Below are 24,118 nucleotides of genomic sequence, written 5' to 3'. Positions count from 1 at the left end.
ACAAAGTACACACAATTATGTCAAATTTGCTTAACAAGCAAACTGTTGGAGTCATATATTTTTATTGGAGGTTTGATGTTTAGCAAAAGTGATAAAGCAGTGGAACATTTTTCTGAAATTAATTTTATGTAATGGCCTTTTTTACTCTCTGCCAGCAAGATCTTTAGGAAGTACAGTAGGAATGCAATTGTGTTTAGCTTGTTTGAAACAAAGGACTCAAAGCACTGACAACATACAGATAATAACAAATAGCAAAAGCTGCTCTCCTATTACTCACTTCTCTGGGAAAGGCGGACAGAACTTGCAGAGCGCCGCTCCGCATCTTGGCCCACTGACCCTCAACCTGACCAAACTCATCCCTTGCGGAGATCCTGTAAAGTGGCAGAACGTGGAGCTGCTCATCTTCTGGTATGTTACGCACTGCACGGTTATCTTCCTTGGTTAAAGTGCAGACCTAAAATAACCGCAAAGACAAAAAGGCAAGTTGTTCAAACAAACAGTACACCATGTCCAATCAGTCCCTTAAGAGGTAGTCACATGATGCAGTAGATAGCATGGAGTCACACTCGTAGCATGCTTACCACAGTGCTGCCGTTATTCATGTTGTGAGTGTCCTTGTGAGCATGGGCACAGAAATCCACACAGGCTGTGACCCCAGAAAAAGGACGTCCTTCCTTACGACCCAGACGGCAGTCACTCCCTGCCGCGTCATTTTCCACCTATAAGTTAAAAGGACAAGACGTTGTTAACAAGGTGAAGGAGCTAAAAGATTCAAAGTAAGTAATTTGAGTAAAAAGAGAATAAATAATATTAATGGTCAGCCTTAAAAAGTGTGTCAGATGTTTCATACCTGGTTTTGGAAGGCCTCCGGAGCCAGTCTTTTGTAAAGGGGTGCGAGGTCAGTGGCGAGATTCTGCAGGTTGCTCTCTATCTTCTCCTCCTAAAAGTAATGAACAGATTCAAGAACATTTGGAGTGAATAACAGCTGTGATTTTCATAGCTAAAATAAGCCACTACGAGTGAAGTATTTGGAAAACGTTTGATTATTTGGTCAGTCTTTCCTAGCAATACAATTCGCATCACTACAACAGGACAAACAAACAAAAGGGTGGTTGCAAAAGATGATTTCCGCTTGGATTTTTGGGCAGTAGACCAGTCTCTCACCTCATCACGGTCGTCTCCAAGCAGCCTGAACTTGCGGGGAACTTTGCTGCGGGCAAACTTACAGCCATTGAAGTACATACTCCAGGAGCAGCCAAAAGAAAATGAAGCTCCACATGTGTCCTGGTCCAATCCCTGGCATGCACACGTTCGACTGTGTAGACGGAGTGGCAGGAGGAGGATAATGAAACAAGGAAATAAAAGTGGAGAAATAGTTTAATAGCAAAACAAAGAAAGAGGTACTCACTCTTCATTGAGGGCGCAGCGGCGGCTGGTGGGGGAGCCGTATTTAAAGAGGGTCTGTGTGAGCTCCTGGTAGAGATTGTCTGCCACCGGCCGAGCGATTCCCTCCCACGCCAGGATGAGGATCACCAACACGGCTGTGTCACAGTAGTGCCCCGGCCTCCGGCGGACCAAACACAACAGCTTCTCCTGTTCACTGCCACGCCGGACCACCTGTCAGATGATAGTGCAAAAAAAACAAACAAACGGATAAACAACAGCAATGTAGAACAGCAAAACAAAGAAAAAAAACATGTATCACCAAGGGCTTATAAGCACTGTGATTGACAAACACAAGCAACATACCCATTTTGCTATTGGACACCCCTGCGAGCTCTTTCCTTCTTTCCCAGTGTAAACAACAACTTCCAACCTGACTGCATTTCCGGTGGCACCGTATCTGTAACACACATAAGAGAAATGATAAGGTTCGCATATCACATTGTAACTGACAACACATTTATCAAATCAAGACTTTACTTTTTATCAGAAAAATAATTCAGATCTTTTCCTTAAGTATCATATAAAAGTAGTCATTGTTCAGTAAAATGTTCCATGTCAGTGTTTAACTACGATATATAATGTTTAGGGATTCATAACTGCTGCATTAATGCGTGAGATGTTAATGGTTGTACTTATTATATCACCTTTATATACTGTCAGGGAATTTTATTCTACAGCAATGCATCATATTCTCAAGATCATCATATGTCCACAGCTTTTTTTATTGCTGTTCTTCCACATACAGTACCTTTATAAAACACTTTTCATGAGTTCAGAACAAACAGCTGTGCTTTGTTTCTTTCTCTTTTTCTTGTTTATATTTGCACTGTGGGAATGCCAGAAACAGTATTTCAATTGTCTGTATGTATAACACATGTGGAAACTTTGACAATAAAGTGGACTTTGACTTTGAAACAGTTTATATATCTAAATAGGAAGGAGATACATGGTTTTTACTGTACAGATAAGGTTGGTACAAAATTGGTTTGATTAAAACTATGTATTTGAGTGGCTCAATGGCTGCAGAATGACATTTTTTGTGTGGTTTTCAGATGGACTGCAATGGACGTCTAGATGTTTTTAACAGGCTTCCACTGTGGTTTACGGCCTCTTGTCTCAGCTCTAGGGGTTTCCTGTTTCAACATGTGTGTATCTGAGACAGAGGGTACACGTATTGAGCTGGCTAAGCAATGCTTCCTTTAAATGACTCTTTTTTGTCTGTGTCCCGCCCCAGTCCACCAAGAACATGGTTCGCTAATACGCTCTTTGCATGTTTGTTAGAAAACACACCCACACACTGTAAACAAAGTTGTTGTAGTCACTCTACCTGTTCTCCATCAGTTCCCTCACTGCAGGAACACTTGGCCCTGCCCCAAGGTGAGTATAGTAAGGGCCCTCCTCCTTTTCAATGATCTGTTCTGTGGACAAAAACAACCAAAAACAAGATGTATCAGATATCAAAGCAACTTCATCAAGTGTAGAAGTGTCCTTCAAATACTGATGTAATCTTTCTATATTTTTGGGAAAAAACCAAATGCCTTTGATAAAAAAGTCAGACTCATTTAAAAGTAAAACACAAAGCAAATGCGTCTGGATCTCAGTGCGGGGGATGTTCACATTTCAAGACCAAATACATCATAACAGCTCAACATGGCTCTACAAAGCATCCCATAGCCCCTTCCAAATATGGCAGAGAAATGTTGCCTCCCTTTGCTTAAATTGGCCCTTGAATTAGGTGTGTGTGTGTGTGTGTGTGTGTTTGCATAAGAAAAAGAATAACAGAAAGGTTTGCAGTATTACACCAATTGAACCCCAAAGTGGAATAAACCTAATGTAGTACTAATTTGAACGCTACACACTTCTCTTCTGGAGTGTGGACTGGTACTGGAGAGGAGCCCGTTCACCTCCTGGGCCACTGCCTAGGTGCCCTTGAGCAAGGCACAGAGCGACCAACTGCTCCCTGGCACCGGCTAGACTGGCTGCCTCTCCAGTCTGGATCCTCTCATTGCATGTGTATGTGTGCATGAATATAACTGTGTGTAGTTGTAACTGTATAACAAAAACATGCATGTGCGTGTATAAAAAACTGAGTGCAAAACTAAATGACCCCCATGGAGGATCAATAAAGGTCCATCTTTCTTTTTCTTTCCTAAAGGATCATAGGAAGAACAACTCACCCACGCAGTCACAGGATGGAAGATCAGCAAGTTTTTTGGAAGGTGTATTTAGCAAGTTCTTGGTAGGGGTATCCAAAAAACTCATAGGAGACTCCAGAAAGCTGTTGACGCTGTTCTTGGATGGAGTTGTCTCTTCAGACTGGCCCTGATCCCCATCAGTAGCGGTGGATAGGATAGTTACAGGTCCTGCCCTCTCCAGCTTGTAGTAGCCCTGCTGGCTCGGAGGAGGGGACTGCCGGGGCCCCGAGAAGCCATTAGACAGTCCATGGTGTCCAGATGTGTGGTTGAGGAAAGCGTTATTGGCTGCGCTGGTGTTCGGATCAGTACCGTGCTGCATCCCTCCGCAGGGCTGCGCTACCTGAGAAAACAAATGCCTTTCATAGTCCTGCCCATCATGACCGTTGCATGGATTGTGTTGGTGGAGTGGCACGTTAGAAAGTGACCATGGGTGGTTTTCTGGAACATAAGTGTTGTTGACCCTTGGGAAGGTGCTGTAGTTGGGAGTTTGCGGTCCTAGGTGGGCTGCACTGTGTGTGTTACCGTGATGGATGAGTTGCCTCCTTTCCTCCTGAGCTTCAGCCAAGTATCTCTTCAGGTCAATTTGAGCCTGAGGCAGAAACAGGTTCCTCTTGTGGTGAAGGACTGATTTCCCCGGAATCTTATGGCCTTTCCCCCTTTGGGAAGTCTCTCCATTTGGCGTGCGTTTTGAGAGGGGGGTCCGGCAGTTGATTCCCTCATTAAGTCCATCACTTTTTTTCTTCCTGGGCTTGGAAGGCGTCGATCTTGTTTTTTTCACGGGAGGCTTTTTCTGACTGGGGGATAGCTGGGAGTTGTAGTTGTATTTGATGGCCGACACAGGTGTTCCTTTCCGAGGGTTGTTCTCCGACTGCTGGTTGTGTCTAGACTGGATGATGAAGGCCAAGTCTGCCAGCTGAGCTGCCACCTCTTCCTCCTCTCTGTTCCGCCTTGCTTTACCAACAACCCTGTCTCTGTCCTCCACGGACAAACGCTCATGATCTTTACCAACTCTCATGTCATTGGGATATTTATAGCTGCATTCCGACTTGATGACATGAGAACCAAAGCCCGGCTCTGTCTTCCTACAGGGTGCTTTATCTCTGTCAGAGCTGGCCTCTAAGAGATCGTGCAGAGACAGCTTTGCGTTAGAGCCCTGGGAGCACTGGATGACGTTCCCTTGTCGCGCCACAGGAGGGTGTATGACTGATGTCTGGTGCATTGGCGAGCTGATGACAGAGACTTTGTTGTAGCGAAAAGCTGGTGTGGGTTTGACGTCTTGCAGGGTTGCATTTGTGTTGGAAGTATGTTCACACATACGTTCAGTTTTAATGGACCCTGCGGTGCTTTGAGGTATAGCTGCCAGTTGAGTCAAGGCCTCAATAGCGATAGCCTGATCAAAACTAAGATTTCTTCTTTCTGCCAAAGACTGCACGCTCTGTTGCAAGACACTTGGAGTAGGTTCACTTTTGATGCACTGCAGAGTCCTTTGAAGACTAACAGGAGTGCTTTTCTCGACGTTCAGTGAGTCCTCTGGCTCTTTTTTGACAAAGTGCAAATCTGGTGGCTCTGTTTTAATGGAGCAAAGAATGGAGGACCGTGAGCTGAAAAGTTTCTCCTCCAGTCCTCTTCTCTCTGTAACAGAAAGACACACCACAGCCGCCAGTGTGGACAGCGGGTCTTCGCAGACCTCGTCTTCATCACTCAGCTGTTTGGTGGCCTGTTCAGGGATCCACATCCACGGCTCCTCTAATTTGATCTTCTTTAGTGGAACTGACATGTCCTCCGGAGAGGTCTTGGGTCCATTCTTAGGACAGTCTTTAGGGGCTGTCGCAATTATAGTCCTTTGAGGCTCTGATGCATTAATAGTCCTTTTGAAAGCCGACTTCAGATCAGAGAGTGACCCAGTGGTCGTATTAGCACCGTTAGGTTTTGTCAGGTTCTCAGCAGAACCATTCTGAAAATTCACAGAAGAGCATACATGTTGGTGAAGTGCAGTGCTGGTCAGCTCCAGCCCAGACTCTCTTTTAACAGGGGCTGGCCGTCCGCCTTGGTCCGAGGCTGGTTTGTGGGTGACGGGGGGAGCTTGTGTATGAGGTATGTGGCCTTCCTCCCCTTCATCCTCCTCTGCTGCCGTGTGGGTGTCTTCCATCTGTGCTTTGGCTTTGCCATTTACCGACCCACTTTCTGGAACCACCTGAGAGACAGAGAGAGAAACAAGAGAGTGGTGACTCAACAAGCTCTGGCAGTATACAGTGATTCAGCTTGTTCTAAACAGTCACGCCACACAGCACAACAGATTGCCTCCCCGCATGGCATGAGCAGCTGCTGCAGCGACTACCGAGGCGGTGGAAAATATTATGACATGTGAAAAGAAAGAATCTGCTTTCTATAAATCTTGCGGAAACTGATCTCTTAACAGAGATAATAAAAAAGTTCAACTGTGTTAGTCACAGTCGAGGCCTCAATCATGGAAACAGTTATGCATCAGCTGCTAAGTGTAAAGCGCTGCGGATCCACAGGTAGTTGAGAGCCAACAAGTAAACATTTGGAGTCACGCACAGTTCATGATTACATCACTACGATCACTGAGGGCATGTAGGTGTGCTCCCAGGCTTGCATGCATGTGTATGCAAGCATATGTGATTATTAACACAGCTTCCCTGCCATGTTAACCCCTGTGCATTGTTCAGTGAGTGATTAACCCACTCAGGGTCTAATCCAGACACAGCACAGCTTGACCCTATGGCTAAGACGGATTCTGACTACCAGCAAAGCTACAACTATCCAAAGGACCACAGTATTGACATTTTGATAACCTCCATGAACAAGCCAGTGGAAACACGATATTTTAAACTTTCAAACAATCCTAGTCATAACTCCATAACCAGGAATAAAATCAGTTAATTTAGGGGAAAATAGAAGGTAAGGCAGTTTACAAAGTGAACTTAGAGTACATGTACACTTGTTTGGTGTATAATGTATTCCTGTTTCTATGAAATCATGTAAGGATACAACTAAATGAGCACAAAACAAACCTGATAAAAAAGTCTAGCCATGATAAATATACAAACGTATTATTCATTTTTCATCATCTTGAGTGAGCATATTATCAACAGAAGTCAAATAAAGCTGCTTTTTATTTTAGGACTTAACCCCACATCCAATTCAAAGCTAAAGCCTTCAGCATTGGAAGACCGATTAGAAATGTTGCAGCGTGACAAAGATAAAAAAAAAATACAACATGTGCCAAGACTCAGCTCACAAAAGGCTCTTCAATTTTAGAAGCTGGCGGATACACAGTATGTGCATTACGGTGATCTGTGTGTACAGTATGTTTATGTGAGTGTGTATGCATTTTTCTTTCTGAATTTGCACAACTGCAGAGTAGCTGGATATTGTTTATCTGGGACTGATCAAACTTCATCACTACCACTGTTTGAATCTATTCTTCTGATGCACTTAAAGTTGACAGATCAAGCTGCAACAATACTTAATATAATATAAAACAGATTTATACGAACCCACAGACCAAACAGAAAATACTTTTATGAGTTACATGTGCTCTATTCAACTCTATTTTCCCTATTTCCATCAGACATGGGGGCCAGGGATGTTCGAGGTCCATGTCCTGAGACATCCTGGATAAAATGGTAACAGTGTGTTTGACTTTTAAGCATGCACGCATCGTTAAAAACAGAATTGAGCCTTGTGACATCCCACATATGACGGCTTCTGAGCAAGAGCACAGGCTGTCATTCATGAGGAAGATGGCGTTAAAATACAAGCAATGAAGCAGGCTTCCAGAGCTAAAAGCATTCAATTAAAGATGGAAAATAAAAGCTGTCAAAGGCTGCGCTGAGGTCTAAGAGGATTAATACGGAGCAAATCTCCTGCATTGGCTGCTTAAAGAAGGTTGTTAGTTGCTTTAAGTAGATCTGTTGCTGTGTATTGTGAAGTCAGAGAGAAGAAAGAAACAAGGTGTTGGTTAAAACACTTGCCTAATAATACTTCAGCATGGATAATGATAGGCAAATGATTTACTACAAATTATTTATTACGTATCACATGTTCAATATGATATGTAATACTGACTCTCAGACTGTAATTCTGAAACAGAGATTTGACACTGCTGTGTGAGTCGATTGCATTTGTTTTTTTATTAAGTGAGCTGGTAACAAAAACTAAAAGCAATATTTTTAAAGTAAGGTGTGTTGTTCAACATGCTTTTCTAATCTGAAATGATTTCCAGTCTGGCTCAAGAATAACCATTAAACCTGCTATACCAAATAGAGCCCTTGTTTTTGACTTATGACAGACCCAGTTGCACCGGGTGTTTACAGCTAAACAATTTCCTCTTATTTATTGTACACCCATTGTTGCTACACTAGAAATATTTCAAATGTGCAGCTTTTTGTATGTTTTGGGCCAGTTATCTTCAGGAATACATGGCAAATTTCCAAAAGCTGTGTAATTAAACAAAGTTAAACTGGGGTAGAGAGGATTTAACTTTAGGTGAGGTTACACTGTTGTTTGACAAGGTAACTGAGTGTTCTAGTGAAGTGTTCATAAAATAAATAATAAAATGTTCAGATCAGACATGATTAGTACGATGGAGCAGATTTAAGTCTTTTTACCAATGTGATATTCCTGATCCCTCTCTGATCCATTTTCTTTCTACCCAGTCCACTTCACTCGCCGTGTCTTTCAGGACTGGGCGGCCGTACTACTACTAGAAACACGCTTCTAATGCAACAGATAGCTTGAGCTCTCAGGCTGAGGCAATACTAATTCTGTGGATGCAAGAGGGTGAGATACCCGCTCCACACAGCGTGTGAAAATGGCCCACCCAACGTTCAAATGAGCAAGTGAGAGGAAGAGCTGAAAAATGGGTAGCAGGGTAAGGGAGGGAGGGGGAAAAGGCAGTGTGTCAGTCACAATAACCTGCTTTCAATGACAAAGCAACTCTGGCTGGCTTCCAGCACTGCAACACGCGTGTCTCTGGATGTATATGACATCAAAGTGCAGCCCCTGTTTTGAATTATGTTACATTTAGCCTTGTGATAACAAAAAGCCTAATGCAGGATGTAAATGAACAGTCATGTGCTCTTGTTTAGCCGAAGGGTCTCTGGAGGGATCTGGGACCATGAGTTGTTAGGGCTGTGTCTTTGTGCTGTTGTGTCTTCCTCCGGGGATCTGAAGTCAGTTGCGCGGCCATGTACTGTTTTAAATGCAAACATTGTCTTCTTTTTTTCTGTTAGACCAACACATATTTAACTGTTGTGCCTGTCAGAGCTTTTAAAGTCAACGAAATATACGTTAGAGTAGCTAAGGTAGAGCGCATTAAAAACAAACACACGTTCAGAGACCTACCCTAGCAACAGAAGTGTAACCGTCGCCTGAATCCTAACAAACGTGTCTCTGGGTCTCAAACGACCTTTAAAGCAGTGTGTATGTATTAATCACTTGACAACACAGACATACAAACACTCAAATATACACATAAACATCACTACTAAGCCAAAGAAAAGTGATACGAGTACAGGAAGTTCATTCTGAGTAACTTTCAGCCTTGTTCACTTCAGACATCATATCCCGTTCCACTCTTCACCTCACACAGCTCTTAGAAATGAAACACACAAACACTTCCTGGCTGTGACTGTGAGTAGTGGTTTATGTGTGTGGGTCTCTCTACACGTGAGAATTTCCTTCATTCATTGAGTGTTTCCTGCCTGCACTAAGCTCAAAGTCACATAGTAAAAACATAGAACAATAAAAAGAAAAACAGTATAATAAACCTAATGAACTTGAATAAACTGGCTCCCAGGACACCCGTATGAATTAGAGCTTAATTAACTGTAAAACTATACAAATTAAGACAACACCAGTAGCACAAGGACTCATACAAACCACACAATAATAACACCATTACTACTGCAGCCAAACTAGTAAAAGCAAATTAGCAGCCACGGCTTACAAGCACCTCACTTCTCTGCTAAGCAGTCAGAAAACAGCAGGTGCAGAAATATGGCTGTCCGGACCACTGCACGAAAGAAAGGGGAAGCAAAGGGGCTCTTCATATTGTATTCTGTTTAACGGCTTAAAAAAAGGACATGCAACAGGGGATGAGAAGAGCAACGTCTGTTACCGTGGAAACTGACCTCTTTATTGCTGACTTTTGTTGTCACATCCTTTAACCCCACCTGGAAAAGATAAGCCAAACACTCACACACAGAAGTCTTCAGAGCTTGAGTTGAAACAATAACAAATCCAGCCTCCAAATAAAGCGCTCCAAGTGGCTAAATCCAGGCTGGCAGAGAGAGAGAGACAAACGCAGGATAACCTCTAGCTGAGCTCCACTGTAGCTGACCCATCTGCAGCGAGACAAAAGACCCCAGGGTGAATGATCCGGCTGCCTTTACCTTGTCTGTCCTCGGAGGAAGCCCCTCCGGTTTAGGCAGCATATCCCTAAAAGGTATTGGTGGCCATCTTACTTTGCCTTCCTTCAGCCTCAAAAGAAAACCCTGGCTACAGTAGCCGTGTGCAGGGCAAGCTCCTGGGTGTCATGACTGTGAGCTGGTGTAGCAAAGTGCTGCTACAGCAGACACTCACACACACACAGACGTATAGACGCACACACATACGGGATGCCTTTCGCAGACGCAGACAGAGCCTCATCAGCCAATGGCGTGAGGACCTCAGCGGCTTGTAAATTATCTTCCATGCCTAGACTCTCCTAAACAAAGGATCCCCTATGTGGGCTTTTTACTCCAGCCCTACACACATGGATTGGTGGCAAGCTGTGGAACGGATACTGCACACATGCTGGATCAGGATCATAGGAAAACAACCCCATCCCTGCTGAGATATTAACCCCTAAAGCAGATCACCAACACGGCTTTGGAAGAATGGTGATTTTCCCTGCAATCATTGCCCCACTGCTATCATTATTAGTCTGGTCATTGATTAATCGTTAGACAGAACAATTCAATCTGCAACTTATACAATTAAATAATTATTTCAAATGTTAACACCAAAAAATCTGAAACGTTGACTTTAATTATGTGTATAATGTCAACACATTTCACATCATTTTATTAGGTTAGTTGAAAGCAATACTAAGAAGTTAAACCTAATTTTTTTGTAATATTATTGCTTTCAACTAACCTAATACAGTGATGTGAAATCTGTTGACATAATACATGTTATTAATGTCAACATTTCAGTTTTTTCAGTGTAGTTTGGGTGCTTGCAATACATTGGAGAGAAGACAGACATTTCTACTCCTGATATGTCCAACATTTGACAGCTCACAACAAAATAATCTTGATTTTAAGAGGAGCTGTCTTTTGAAACTACTCTGTCAGATTTTTCAATCATGTGATCTATTTTATTACATAGAAAACGTGTAAGCGTTGCAGTAGGAAGAATGTTAAATTACTGCATGCACATGATTACAAACACGGCGTCTGTGAATCATTTTCTACAGCACGTCCAATTCCCACATGATCTCTAGAGACACTGTCGAAGGCAGCAGGAAAGAGGATGTTGACGGCATCCATACCGTCTCAACAACCCCTCCCCTCATTCTCTCTCATCCACCCCCGGAGCATTTTCCGATTCCCCGAGGGAAAGCTTTAGTAAAAGAAAAGGAGGAAGACAGAACGCAATGACTAAGAGAGGAACATGTTATGAGAGAGTAAAATACTCCCCCTTTTTAAAGGCAACCATGTGGCCAAGATGCTGAGGTCACACCAGGACAAGGAGACTGAAGGCGGTGGAGGCTCGGCAGTGCCTGCTGTTGACACTCAATTGACCGAATTTAGTTGTGTGTTTGAACGTAGAAGCAGAGAGCATGCAGCTTAATCCAGACACAACAATGAAATATATCTGCAGTGTGCATGCAATAAATATGCAAATATCAGGATGAATAAAATGAATGCACAAGTGGTGAAAGATGAAGATGTTATTACAGGATTCATCCGTAAGCCATGACAAAATCTCAAAAGGTATTCAGAAGCACGTTACACCCAATAGGCCTGAGTTACACACAATGTGATTAAATGTGTTTAATAAAGGAATAATTTGAGTCCTCTGCGAAAACGATATCACATGTTACAGTTCACTTTACATTATATTACAATGTTTTAACACTGTGGCGCAATATTAGAAGATGGAAACATTAATAAAGAATGGCATGTTTCTGTTTTTATGACATTGCTCTGCAGTTCAACAGTCAGTGAGTCAGTTGGTCAGTTAGATGTTATAACTTATCAATGTCAAACTGCTGCATGCTGTGGGGCTTCATGCATATGTAGTCTCATGGCACACATTTTAAAAACCAGTGCCTTGGAACAATGCCAGACAGTGAATTTGTGTTATTTATCTATGGTGCAGTTGCTCAGTAAAATATTTTTTTCTCTCAGTATTATGATTTATTCTCTAAAACGGTTCATTCCCAAACAGGCTCAGTTCAGATATCATATCCTCTGCTAAGCGTTAGAAGGTAGCAGATATTTTGGCGTACATCAAAACAGGTAATATTCAACAGAAGTCATTTTCCCCAACAGTTATAATAACACATTTCTTGACACAGTGTAAAACAAACACTGATGTAGACTAAACACTTAAAATATACAAAAGGTATGTGTGTGGTGTACTGCAGCAAACTTCATTCCCACAAAATAATATTCCCCAAGCACTGTCAGCAACAGAAAACCTCAGTCCACATTGCAACAACACAATTCCAGCTATTTTAATCAGAATGTGGATCACTGGCTGCACATTTAGAATGAGTTTTACCTACTCATGTACGATAGCTTTTATGCTAATTTAATCCTGAACCGGCCATAATGAACTTTTATGGTCACATGAAATATTAATGTTTTGCTGGGAAGAGCGTTTTACCCATTACACATGCCAAAATATGCATAATTCTTCACTCCTATAAAGCAAGAATAATTTCTTGACCAATGGATGTTTTCGTCCGACCTACATCTAGAAATATTTATGACGCTAACTGATTGATGCGAAATTAGGGAGAGCCATATCTGGGTTGAATAAGATATTTCCGGGTTCATTGTGGCAGTTATAGTTGATCTCTTATCTGAATGGGTGTGTCTTAGGTAGTCTGACAGGTTTGACATTTGTGGAAGTCTTCAAACTAGAGTGCCAAACAGGTTACAGCAGCCTAGTCAACAAATGCCTTTGTAAGATACACAGCAACTGCTACTTTTTACTTAACAGGCATGTGTTGCTGAAGCCTGTTGGAGTTTCTTTACCCTGAATTTAAACTACACAATTCATCAGCTGGCTGAAAATAAAGGATATAAATACATTAATTGGACGAATAAAATTGTCATTTATTAAAAAAATGCTTATTATAATGCATCCCTCTAATATCTTATATTCTATTATTTAAAAGTATGAACTGCATTCATTGTACTCTGCTTCTCTGCTTATATGACAGTCCCCCTCCTGCAGCAACTCCGTTCCTGCATCCAAAAATACTCCACAACTACTTAGTGTATTGCACCGCACCCTTCATTTTCAGCTCTTTAAATGTCCCATGTGATTTTTGCCTTTGACAAGCTTCCCAGCTCTCATTAGTAACAAGTCATCTGGACATTTTTCACCCTAAACTATAGTACATGAGCATGCATGCGAGGTATAGAAAGTATAGTTCTGCACCGCAGTCGTAAACTGTCTCTGACACATCTGGAGGCTGACCCATTGGAGGCCGGCCCGGTGATGGAGCTGTGCCAAGAGTGACTGTTGCCAATGGTTGTCATTACTGACAGTGCTGCTGACGCTAATGTAAACTTGCCTCTCATTTGCTTGAAAAAACTACAGGTCTCTGCTGAAGTAGTCGTTCGAGGGAGTCATGACTTTCTTCACTAAAAGATAAGGCAGATAATAGTGGTAAAAAACATTGGAAGACATAACTATGTGCATGGATATGTCCCTTTGCTGCTGAGTAAGACCGCCAATGGAAAATCATACAGACTCAAAAACAGGTCAAAGCCTAACAGACCAAAAGACAAAGGTTAGAGATTAAGAATAAGCAATACTTATCTATAAGCAAACACCCAAGTCAGCATTTGGATACTGTGCAACCAGAACGAGGCAAAAGCTGATTTTACTTGAAGAGAACATTGAATCCATAAATTCAATGTTACCTGAGAGGAGGCAGCAGTACAGCTCACAGTCCGACCCTAAAGCTGCGCTCTAATAACACAGTTACCTTCTCCAAAAGAACATCTGTGGACTTAAGCCTTTGACGAAATGTCTGCACAAAAGCTTGATGCGCTCTCTTCTACAAGCTCTCCGCCTCCTCAACAAACACTAACAAATACAACTAAATGTTTGGATGTGGTAGGCTGTAACCAATGGGTGAGGCTATTTAAGAACACGAGGTATTAACATTCCAAACTCAATCCATACATAAGCACAGAGTGTGATATGGAACATACTACAATCCCACTCTTGGAAGAAACATTTTCATCATTCAACACCACACCCAAAACCCACATGGACTCAATTCAAGGTCCGACAGTGGTTGGTCAGCACGAGGAAACAGTGTGTCATTCCAACTCTCACACCTCCACCCGGGCCAGGAGAGGCGGGATGAATTTAAATCCTGTATGCATCTACAAAATATCCCTTTTTAATCGTTGAACTGTATTATTCATGTGACTGTAGCTGCTGATGCTGATCTGTTTAAACACACCATGCATTCTGTGGTGTCTCAATATGACAAAAGGTGTTCAACCTTAGAAAGGACAGAAGAAGAAGGTGAGTGGATCCATCAGTTTATGTAAATACTGACACACACACACAAACACATACACACACCAACGCACGCACGCACGCACGCACGCAATCACTATGCAGGCAGAGCAGCATGGGGGCCCCAGATCCTCTCACAATGAGACAGGAAAAGGCTTACTTAAGTTATTGCTAGTACAACATGCTGAGTCTGCATGTTGGCCATTTGACTGCATGTGTGTGCGTGCATCACTCACACACAAATATGTGTACAGACAGATGCATACAAAAACAGAACAAGGTGAAGTGACATGCATCGCAATGGACGACAAATGTATCCTCCTCAGGTGTATAGGTCTGTATTTTGAGTCAGGGAGGTCAGGTTGATGCATGAATAAAGTCTGGTTTCTCTAGAAGGAGGTCATTTTGTGCCTCTGGTAGGATTTGAGTGGCATTTTTTTTGGGGGGGCAATCAAGGATTTCTTTTCACCCAGAGAAACCAAGTGGCACGACTTCAAAGCTTATCCAGGGACTTAGAGCCTTACAACAGTCAGGACACGGCACACACTCACATATTTAAAGAACCAAAGAGGGTTCAGGAGCTTTAGTGGTAGCAAAGTTTAACTCTACAAATATCTTGCTGAATTATAAACATTATAGATAAATAATGATAAAATACATCAACCTTGTCTCTTACTAAATTACATTCCCATACAACTAAACTTCCTTCTCAGTTGCATTTCCAGAGAAATGTATTTTCTAGCTGATTACTGTTAGTCAATGATCATGATTTGGCTTAATATTAGTATGTTTGTTAAGTTTTGTAACTTATGGACGTAAAATCAAATAAATGAATGTTGACTTTCAGTTTCAAATGGGACATTTATTTGTTTCCAACCTAAGCTTTAATTACAATTGTGTTACGTCAAAAACGATCATAAACAGGGACAAAAGATATTTCCCTCAAAATACAAAAGACTTTTATTGTAAGGCAACATCATTTTTAGGACATACAACTATTAGTAATGTTGTTGTTGAAGAAACATATTTGCTGCTGAGCTGCTAGAAAACGTAAATTAAATCAAATACAGTGAAGCCTCTATTAAAATCATTTAAATGCTTCCATAGTTGGATGTAAGCCTTCAACATGGCACAGCCATACATCTGCACCGATGTATATCGGGTTCTGACCAAATAAGTATAAGAGTCCCAAATCACATAAAACAGACATCTCCCATCATACATCAGCCTTTTTCTGGGCCTCTACCCAAGCCCTGCAGCTATTACATATAACTACCTCAGAGGTTTGTTTTAAATTGAATTGGCTTGGACCAGGTTAACAGAAAAGACAACGCAGCCATAATCAGAGGAAGGCTGATGTAATAAAATGTGTGTCTGTGAAGAGGAAGAGGAGATGGCAGAGGATTGAGAGTAGGCCCAGGCACATCACGATCTGCTTGGTCATAATGAGTTGGCTCTTGTGTTGGCAGTGTTTCTGATGTTTCATGAACTCTACTTGCTACCTCGGCCCCCTTGTGTCCCACACATTCGCGTAATGCAGAGGAGAAAAAAAATGTGTGGATGCACTTCAGCCAAAATAGCCACGTGTAAATGTGGGAGAAACAGTAGCCATTTTTGTGAAAGGAGAGTGACACACTACACTTTGTTATGGCCTTGATACTAACATACCTTGTATGTTCAGTGAAAGATATTATCTACCTCTTATTTAATATATAGTGCATCTGTCAGTCAGTATCTCAAACAGAATAAGACTCATGTTAAATCTTTCCCAATAATACAAAATAAGCTTACTGGGTTATGTTTCGCATATAAATGCATGTGTTCTCATTGCATTTATCAGCATCAAATCTAGTGTAATAACCTCACTGAACTGGTTGAATTACAGAGATAATGCTGGCATTTTTTAGATTTTTCAGGCGCTCTCTTGTAGCAACTACAGTTTCTGCTGACCCAATATGAACAAGACAATCTGAGCAGTTTAACCCAATTACCTGGATATAGGCTACCGAGTTCACAGCCTTAAACCCAGAGTGCATGTCGGTTATCTCCACTAATCCTCCTTACAACCCTGAGAATACTCCATCAGACAACCGTGGCAGGTCATAGGTCAGCATCAGACAATGGGGTCTCCATGGCAACCGTCGGTGCTGAAGACTTCTACTGAGTGTGCGTGTGTGTGTGTGTGTGTGTGTGTGTGTGTGTGTGTGTGTGTGTGAAAGAGAGGGGGAAGAGGAGCTGGGACCTGACAGGAGCGTCTGCTGGGACAAATCACTCTCACTTTACATTAAGCTGGTTCCATCTGAGAACAATGAGGGTGCTTTGCTGCACGATGGCCTCAACTACAAGCTGTAAAAAAGACCTTCATAGACACACGCGCACACACACACACACACACACACACACACACACACACACACACACACACACACACACACACACACACACACACACACACACACACACACACACACACACACCTTTGACTCAAAAATATAGGAAAGAATCATTCACAGTACAAAACCACACACAGTTTTGAATATCTGTTACAGAGCAAATAGTCGCCGTTGGGTGCTGCAGGCTGCCTGTCCTCCCGACCAGAGAGCTGTCTGAGGGATCGGCAAGTGTTTTCCTGATACATGTGTTGTCTCAGCTGGGCTACTCCTTGCAGCAGAAAAAGAAGGAGTGAACAAAGTGTGGAAGATAAATTAGTTTTCAGCAGGAGCTGGGCCCAAAGTTGGTTAGCTGACTGGAAGCATGCAGGTTACTATTTGTAAAAAAGTATAGTGTCCCTGCTATGTTATTATGGTGCACCTCAATCTTACCCTAAGTGTACCTCACCAGGTGCATGGTGTGGATAAATGCAATGGCAGAAAGACACATGGCACTCACAGAAGCACTCACAGATGAGTGCTGCTTTTGGCACTTGTCTAAGGCTAGCGACATAAAGTATGTTATACAATATAATGGATAACTTGTTCTGGACAAAATGAAAATGCAAAGGTGTTTGAAATGCCTAAAAATTAGCATTGTTCATATAAATTAAAACAAAGTTATGGAGGCAAATGTATATATTAGAATACTTATACATATATAAGAGTATTTTTGTAGGTTTCAGAGTTCTTTCAAATGTTCAGGAAGGAACATTTCAATATATCAAATATTCAAAACGTTTTGAGAAGGGTTTTAAAAGATACTAATGATGAATGCTTGTCTGACTTAAACAAGCAGAGTGATTCGGGCCTGGTTTTCTAGTCCAGATAGTGAGGGAACAGGATTACTTTGAACCGGGCTGGTAGAATCTGTTGGGCAGTCACCCACGTCCGAGGTTGAAAGTTATTCTTTAGAAACCTCTGCATGGACTGTCTCTAAAGCCGACTGAAAGCTGTCAACCTAGTAAAATAAATAACTCATGAATAAATTACATAGAAATACCTATTTTAAAAACTTATTTGGACAGTATCTTAAACCTAAATAGAACATTTTATTTTAGAAATGAATTATGTGTATAACATGTCAACATCTTGCATCCATTATGAATTTTATTAAGTATTTATGATGTTGTGCCAGTTTAAGTCCAATGATCTGCCAGCACTGAGTTACTGAGGGCCAACTGTTTACAAAATGATGATAAGTGACACAGTGATGACGGCAGTGTGGTATAATGTATAATGCTTGCAGAGATTGATTTGAGTGTTAAAAACATTACCCAAAAACGCTGACATCTGCCTTGTTAGCCAATAGAAAAGTGAGTCAGTTCTGCACCCTACAACTCCAAACATGTCAGGACTGTTTCAGTCAAATTCATTCTACAAACACTGGAGTGTTTGCTCTCAATGAACTGTAGTGTTTTGTTTCTGGTGTGTACGTGTTAGTGTGTTCAGGCCAGGGCCAGGTCAGACTAGGCAGTGAGCCCCTTCCTCACAGCCCAATACAGAGCAAGGCCACGAGGGGGCCATCAAGCCTGAGTGAAACCAGACATTTTTAAAAGGAAAACACCACACTCACTCTTTTTTACAAACACACAAACAATAGGAGCTCATAGTTTTATTATTTTGTATTTTGTCTCCATACAAAAGGCTTATACTGATCAGTCTGTGTTTTTTGCAAGTATGTTATGGACTTAATGTTTGATGATCCAGTTAAACCAAACTAAACCAAAGCGACACCAACCATAGTAGCTCACTAAAACCAGGAACAGAATCCACATGTCACAACATGAACTCCTCGTTGGCCTCTGCCCCTGTTTTAACTATCTGTTGGCTGAGTAAAACTTGTTGGTAGGGCGTGTGAGCTTGATCAGCAGGACTGGCCAGCAAGTATAATGTATTACACAAACTATAAATAAACATAAAGTGAACCGTTGCGCAATCACAGTGTAGTTTCTGGAGTTATATACTAACAAAACACAAGGAAGGGTTGCTGCGCCTTTCTGTATTTGGAATTAAGCATTGGGATTTGGGGATTTAACCTCCAGCTGATCATGATGATAGCTGTTCTGACAGTGCTAGCTTGCAGCAGCTGGTGCAGGCTACACCCCTGCATAATCCGACAAAAACCTGTTCCAAACACAAACGCACACAATACTAAGGCACCATGGGGAGACAAACACTGGCTCTGTCGCCGGACAAAGAGTGAATCTGCAGTTCAGTCAATCTATCTTGAGTGTCACTCATACATGTACCACACAAACATATAATCCTTAAAAGACACAACCACATATACTGTAAATGTGTATTTGACTCCGAGTCAAGCACACACTGACCCACATTTCAGGGGATTCCAAATAACATATTAATAAATCTCTGCCTGGCCATATCTTTTCCTCTCTACCCCCTGTTGTACACATACACAAACAGTGCACAAAGGTTGTCATTACTAATACCCCAGGTGTTATATCATCAGTTTTAATCTGCTACTGCCACTGCTATAACTTTGAGGCCCTGCCAGTGCACGCATGCACGCTTGCAGACACAAGACCACATGGACCCTCACTCACAGTTGTTCACACAGAGCCCTCCCCCAGCCACATGGACAGCACTGAACTATGAACATGATTATGTAGCTCTGGTTGCCAGCTGCAGTAAGGAACTCTTATTCCCAACTACCAAAATTATTGTGAATGATAATGTTCTTTGCCTTCAGTCCCTACATCAGCATGTTATAGATTAAGCACCATAGTAAGACAATACTTTTAGCTCAAACCGGAATTCATTATTTTTTAATACATTTGCCATGCATTCATCATTCTTGGACAATAGAATGTAGAATGAGTAACAAACATCCAAAGTCGAACAGCTAAACAATAAGCAGAATACATACATAAAGTCTGAGGCTGAAACTCGTCGTAGAGCTCTGTATACCAAGAAGAGCAGCAGATACAAGTGATAATTCTCTGTAGGTTCAAAAATATAATAATTACAGCTATTTTAAAATTGACTGAGACAGATTCCTCCCCTATAACCAGTGTCCTGACCATCACGGTTCGTTGTCTTGTGTTAAAATATGCATTCACATTGTCATTCAGTGCCACTGTGCAAAAACATCTGGCTAAAATCGGCCTTAATTACATACCCGTCCACCGACACAAGCATGCACTCTCACACAGACACCACGTGCAACTCATAAAATAGCTTATTCTCTTGCTCGCACCATGGATGGCACACACACACACACACACACACACACACACACACACACACACACACACACACACACACACACAATCACATACTACAAGCACGTGCTGAGCTGCTGCTGGTCATGTGACACCGCCTTCCCCTTTAACACTGGGTACTGCACAGGCATTCATTCTCGACACACACACACACACACACACTCACAGACACAAACTTCCCCATTTATCACTCAACACATTCCCCAAGATTTAACAGGAAGACACCATGAAGTTAAGTGTGCAGCATGTGTTGAAACTGACGAGCAAAAAGTTAAAACTATCGAGAAAGTGAAACCTTCTGTTTCAACTGTTTGGCTATCTCAACTCCCGATCATAACTGGGAAACCTTGGAGATTGCTGTCAGGAAGCATCTCTTCAGTTGCTTTAAATCAGCAATCCGGTGAATTCCTACTCAAATCATTCTCTAAATGTACTTCCTTGTGAGAGTGAACTGAATAACTGACTGCATCAAAAAACCCTGTAATGTGTTGCTATAAAATGTATTTAAGTGCATGTGTGCAGTGTATTATAAACCTCACCTGTGCGGCAGAGGGAGCGAGCTGAGGAGTTCTTCTCCTCCTCAGATCCACACACTTCCTCAGCTTACAGATCTGGTGGCCAGTCCTGCGGTTGAGGCAGCAACTGCACTGGCCACAGCTGATCTTCCTCAGGCATGGCTCACACATCCCACACCTGCTCCGCTTCTTTCTCTCCTTCTTCTGTGGTTTCGGAGTGGTCCAGGAGGGCAAACAGGCGCCCTCTGGCCCCCAAGATACGGGAAGTATAGAGGGGCCAGGCTCTCCATACCCAGCCTCTGATTCAGTGTCAAAAGAAAAAGAGGAGCGTGTGCTTTCTGAGCTGCAGGAGAAGGTGAAGCTACTGTCTACAGAAGGAGTGGAGATCTTTGGCACCAAGCTTTGCTCTGCTACAACAGCGCCGTCCACGCTGAGGTTTGGATCACACTCAGCTACAGGAGCATCTGTGTGGAACTGAGGAACAAATGACAGTGACAGGGAAGATGTCTCTTTGTGGCTGGGGCCCTCCAATGGCTCTCGATTAGATTCACTATCTTTGGTTTGTGACTCTGAGAGTGTGCAAGTTTTTTTCTCTTCCAGAGGAGGAAGGATGGCTAGGCTTTGCAGTTGGTGTGGTTCCCCCTGACTCCAATCCCTCAAGCTTCTGGGTTTGAAGCAGTCTGTACGGATGATAACCGGTGTATTTCTTTTTACTAGAACGGTCTGCACGGTCAGGGCAGTTTCAGCAACAACTGAGGACCCTGTGAACTGAGGTTTAGCACCATGAATGGCAGGTAGCATGTCTGTCTTACCCTGGCTCAGACCCTCTGGCTTAACTGCCTCTGAGGTGGAGGGGGCTTTGAGATTTGAGGTAGCTGTGTCAGAGACTGACAGCACATTAACAGATGATTCTGACAGTACTGTCAGTCCATTGTTAGAGTGTGGTGGATCTGGAGATTGAAAGGCTGGAGGGCTGGGCAGGGGGTCGTCAAGATTTATAGAAAAATCATTCTCCTTTTCTTTTTTTGCTCCCTCACAATTTGCCAGCCTCTCAACCATGTCCTCCATCTCTTCCACAGTCTCAGTTTGACTCTTAACTGCTTTGTTTCCCTCGAAACTCCCTCCTCCCTCATGATTTATCTTCTCTTTTGTCTCAGTGGCGATCTCTCTTTCATCTGTCCGATTTTCTTTTAAGTCAAGTATGCTACCTTCTTCTTGCTGGACAGTACATACGTTGGCTTGCTTACCATCACAGCCAAGATGATCAAGCTTATTTCCAAGGATTGATAAACTCTCATTTTCCTCCCTGCTGCTCTGCACCTCTGGTAAGCTGTTACTTGTAAGCGCAGAGGGGCTATCTTTACTTCTGTCACTGCAGAGTTTAAGCTGTCCATCAACATCGTCACACACCCCAGTCACACACCTCAGGTCACTGTTATGACTGACAGCCTTTTTGTCTTGCTGGATTGTAGAACTGTCACAGCTGCACTGCACACAGTCTTCCAGTAAGTCATTACACGGCGGGGAATCTGCTTTAAGAGGGCTGCTGTCTTTAACATTGTTGACTCCTAAACTCTGATCTTTGATATTCGCAGGAGATTCAGCATCAGTTTTAAGAGAAACTGGACATTTTTCTTCAGCGTCACTGTCGGCCAGACTCTCAATTCCCTCTTCAGGAGTTGAATCATTGACGCTGGTGCTCAAGGGCTTTTTTCTTGTGTTTCTTTGCTGTGATGCTGCTCGCCTCCCTGCGGCCCCCCTGCTGTTTCGTCCCCTTCTGCAAGGTTTAGGAGGCTGGCAGGGAGTAACAGACACCCAGGTGCCCCGCAGAGACTTCCTTCGTCCCAGGGGGTCTTGTAACTCGCTGCTGTGATCAGGCGGATTGCTCTGCAGTCTAAGCCTTGCAGATTCTTTTACATTTAGAGCATGGTTCACTCTGCCAGCAGACCTCTCAGGGACCTCACTAGCAGGCCCGCAGACCGCTCTTCTACCTCTTCTACGGGGGCTTCGGCCAGACTGGGCCTGGGCTCTGGTTGTTGACCTTTTGGGTTCTGCAGGTGTTTTCTGGGGCTGCTCTGTGGCTCTTCCTCTGGGTTTATTAGAGTTACAGGTTTGCCTTTTGGTGCTGATCACTTTCTTGCCAGTTTTTTTCTGAGCAGGTGTCTGTCTCCTGGAGGGTTTGGTAGTAGCAGGCATGGCTGACTGTGTGGAGGGGAGGATTTCTGGCAGCCAGCATGGGAGCCAGGTGAAGGTTAACCTTACACTTTTGTAGTTTGCTTTTTAAATGTAAATTATGATGCTGTAAAAATTGTAGGGGTCGCGGTGCATGACCTATAAAGTACACAGGAAAAAAATATAAATACAAATAGTTGCAATGTATATTCAGTTTAATAATGCAAACTGTTATTAAAATATGAAGTACAACTTGATTACTGACAACATAGTTATACAATATCATATGCTAAATCTACACAAATGTTGTTTACTTTATCTGCTGGAAATGACATTTTTGCCCCGCCTAGAATACAGGCTACTTCGGCGAGCAAGTGTTGTGAGGTTGACGTCAATAAAGAAAAGCCAAAGTACTTTTAAATACTACCAAGCTTTTTTTTAAAAATCAATAATATATATATACTCGGAAGAACTGTAGACTGCAAAAGAAATAGTAAAGCTTTAGAAAGGCTAACAGTTTAAAGGGCAGGCACGCTGAGGAGTGGGCTAGAGCCGGAGGTCGGATCCTGTTTTCGCCTTCGTGACTGGCGGAAGAGAGGGTTATTACCGTGTAAAAGCGCCTTCAGCTTCGCTGTTTATCAGTATTATTGCACTTGACCGCTGTCATTTAAATCGCCGTGTAGTTATACGTTGTTTTGTTGCTGGTGAGGTTTCGTAAACACGTTTAGGGCTGAAATGCTTTACATACCAGAGAGCGACAGTTGCACTGTCTGCTAATAATACTCCGCTCCAGCGAGACAGCGAGACCTTGTATTGGTTTCCCTCCTCGGCAAATATAGACTGCTGGCAAGTTCAATCCTCCGTCGACGGTGACACATGGACATGATTAAAGCCCCAACATGAACACACATCCAGCGGAACAATAGTAGACTTTACACCGTGCACCTTATAGTCTTTGCGCAGCACGACCCGCGTTAAAATGTAAATCCCTCTTCTGTCAGTCCACGCAGGGCAGCCCCGCTCACTCTCCCTCCACCAGACGCAACCTACGGTCGGTGTCCGCTGGCCAGAATCTCGTCGTCGGCTGTGGAGGGAAGAGTGGAAAACAAAACCTGGAATGGAGTACAGCTAAGGTTTGTCCCAGGGCTCCTGTCCGTGGTTTCATCCAGTGGACGCAGGGTTGTGCTAAAAATCAATATAAGGAATCACCAAAACAACGTGCAGTTGATAAGGATAATTCATTATTGTAGGTATGGTACTTTAACTTATTATGTGAGTTTCATTTTTTTTTTTTTATGAAATTGAGAATTCTGAAAACATTTTTCATAATA

At 42.6% G+C, this 24,118-nt stretch overlaps 1 protein-coding gene across 4 annotated transcripts in view; it reads right to left on the bottom strand.

The window, feature by feature from the left end:
- Window positions 1-24,118, bottom strand: part of tet1 (tet methylcytosine dioxygenase 1) — a 28,063-nt gene that overhangs the window by 3,617 nt on the left and 328 nt on the right. Inside the window, exons 2-11 of one of the 4 annotated variants that reach the window (XM_063874332.1) lie at window positions 23,536-23,871; window positions 20,640-22,946; window positions 3,624-5,835; window positions 2,774-2,864; window positions 1,750-1,843; window positions 1,409-1,617; window positions 1,165-1,315; window positions 851-940; window positions 582-719; window positions 278-454 (exon numbers count right to left, since the gene is read on the bottom strand). In XM_063874332.1, the coding sequence (XP_063730402.1) occupies window positions 278-454; window positions 582-719; window positions 851-940; window positions 1,165-1,315; window positions 1,409-1,617; window positions 1,750-1,843; window positions 2,774-2,864; window positions 3,624-5,835; window positions 20,640-22,811 (5,334 nt within the window). In that variant the 5' untranslated portion in view covers window positions 22,812-22,946; window positions 23,536-23,871. Of the gene's footprint in view, window positions 1-277; window positions 455-581; window positions 720-850; window positions 941-1,164; window positions 1,316-1,408; window positions 1,618-1,749; window positions 1,844-2,773; window positions 2,865-3,623; window positions 5,836-9,799; window positions 9,842-10,060; window positions 10,251-20,639; window positions 22,947-23,535; window positions 23,999-24,118 lie in introns of those variants that run through there. The other 3 variants (XM_063874334.1, XM_063874331.1, XM_063874335.1) reach the window with 3 other exon arrangements.

This window comes from Eleginops maclovinus, chromosome 22 (genome assembly GCF_036324505.1).
Source record: "Eleginops maclovinus isolate JMC-PN-2008 ecotype Puerto Natales chromosome 22, JC_Emac_rtc_rv5, whole genome shotgun sequence".
Classification (NCBI taxonomy): Eukaryota; Metazoa; Chordata; class Actinopteri; order Perciformes; family Eleginopidae; genus Eleginops; species Eleginops maclovinus.
The sequence above is the reverse complement of the archived record's forward strand: the minus strand, read 5'-3'. Positions and strand labels throughout refer to the sequence as shown.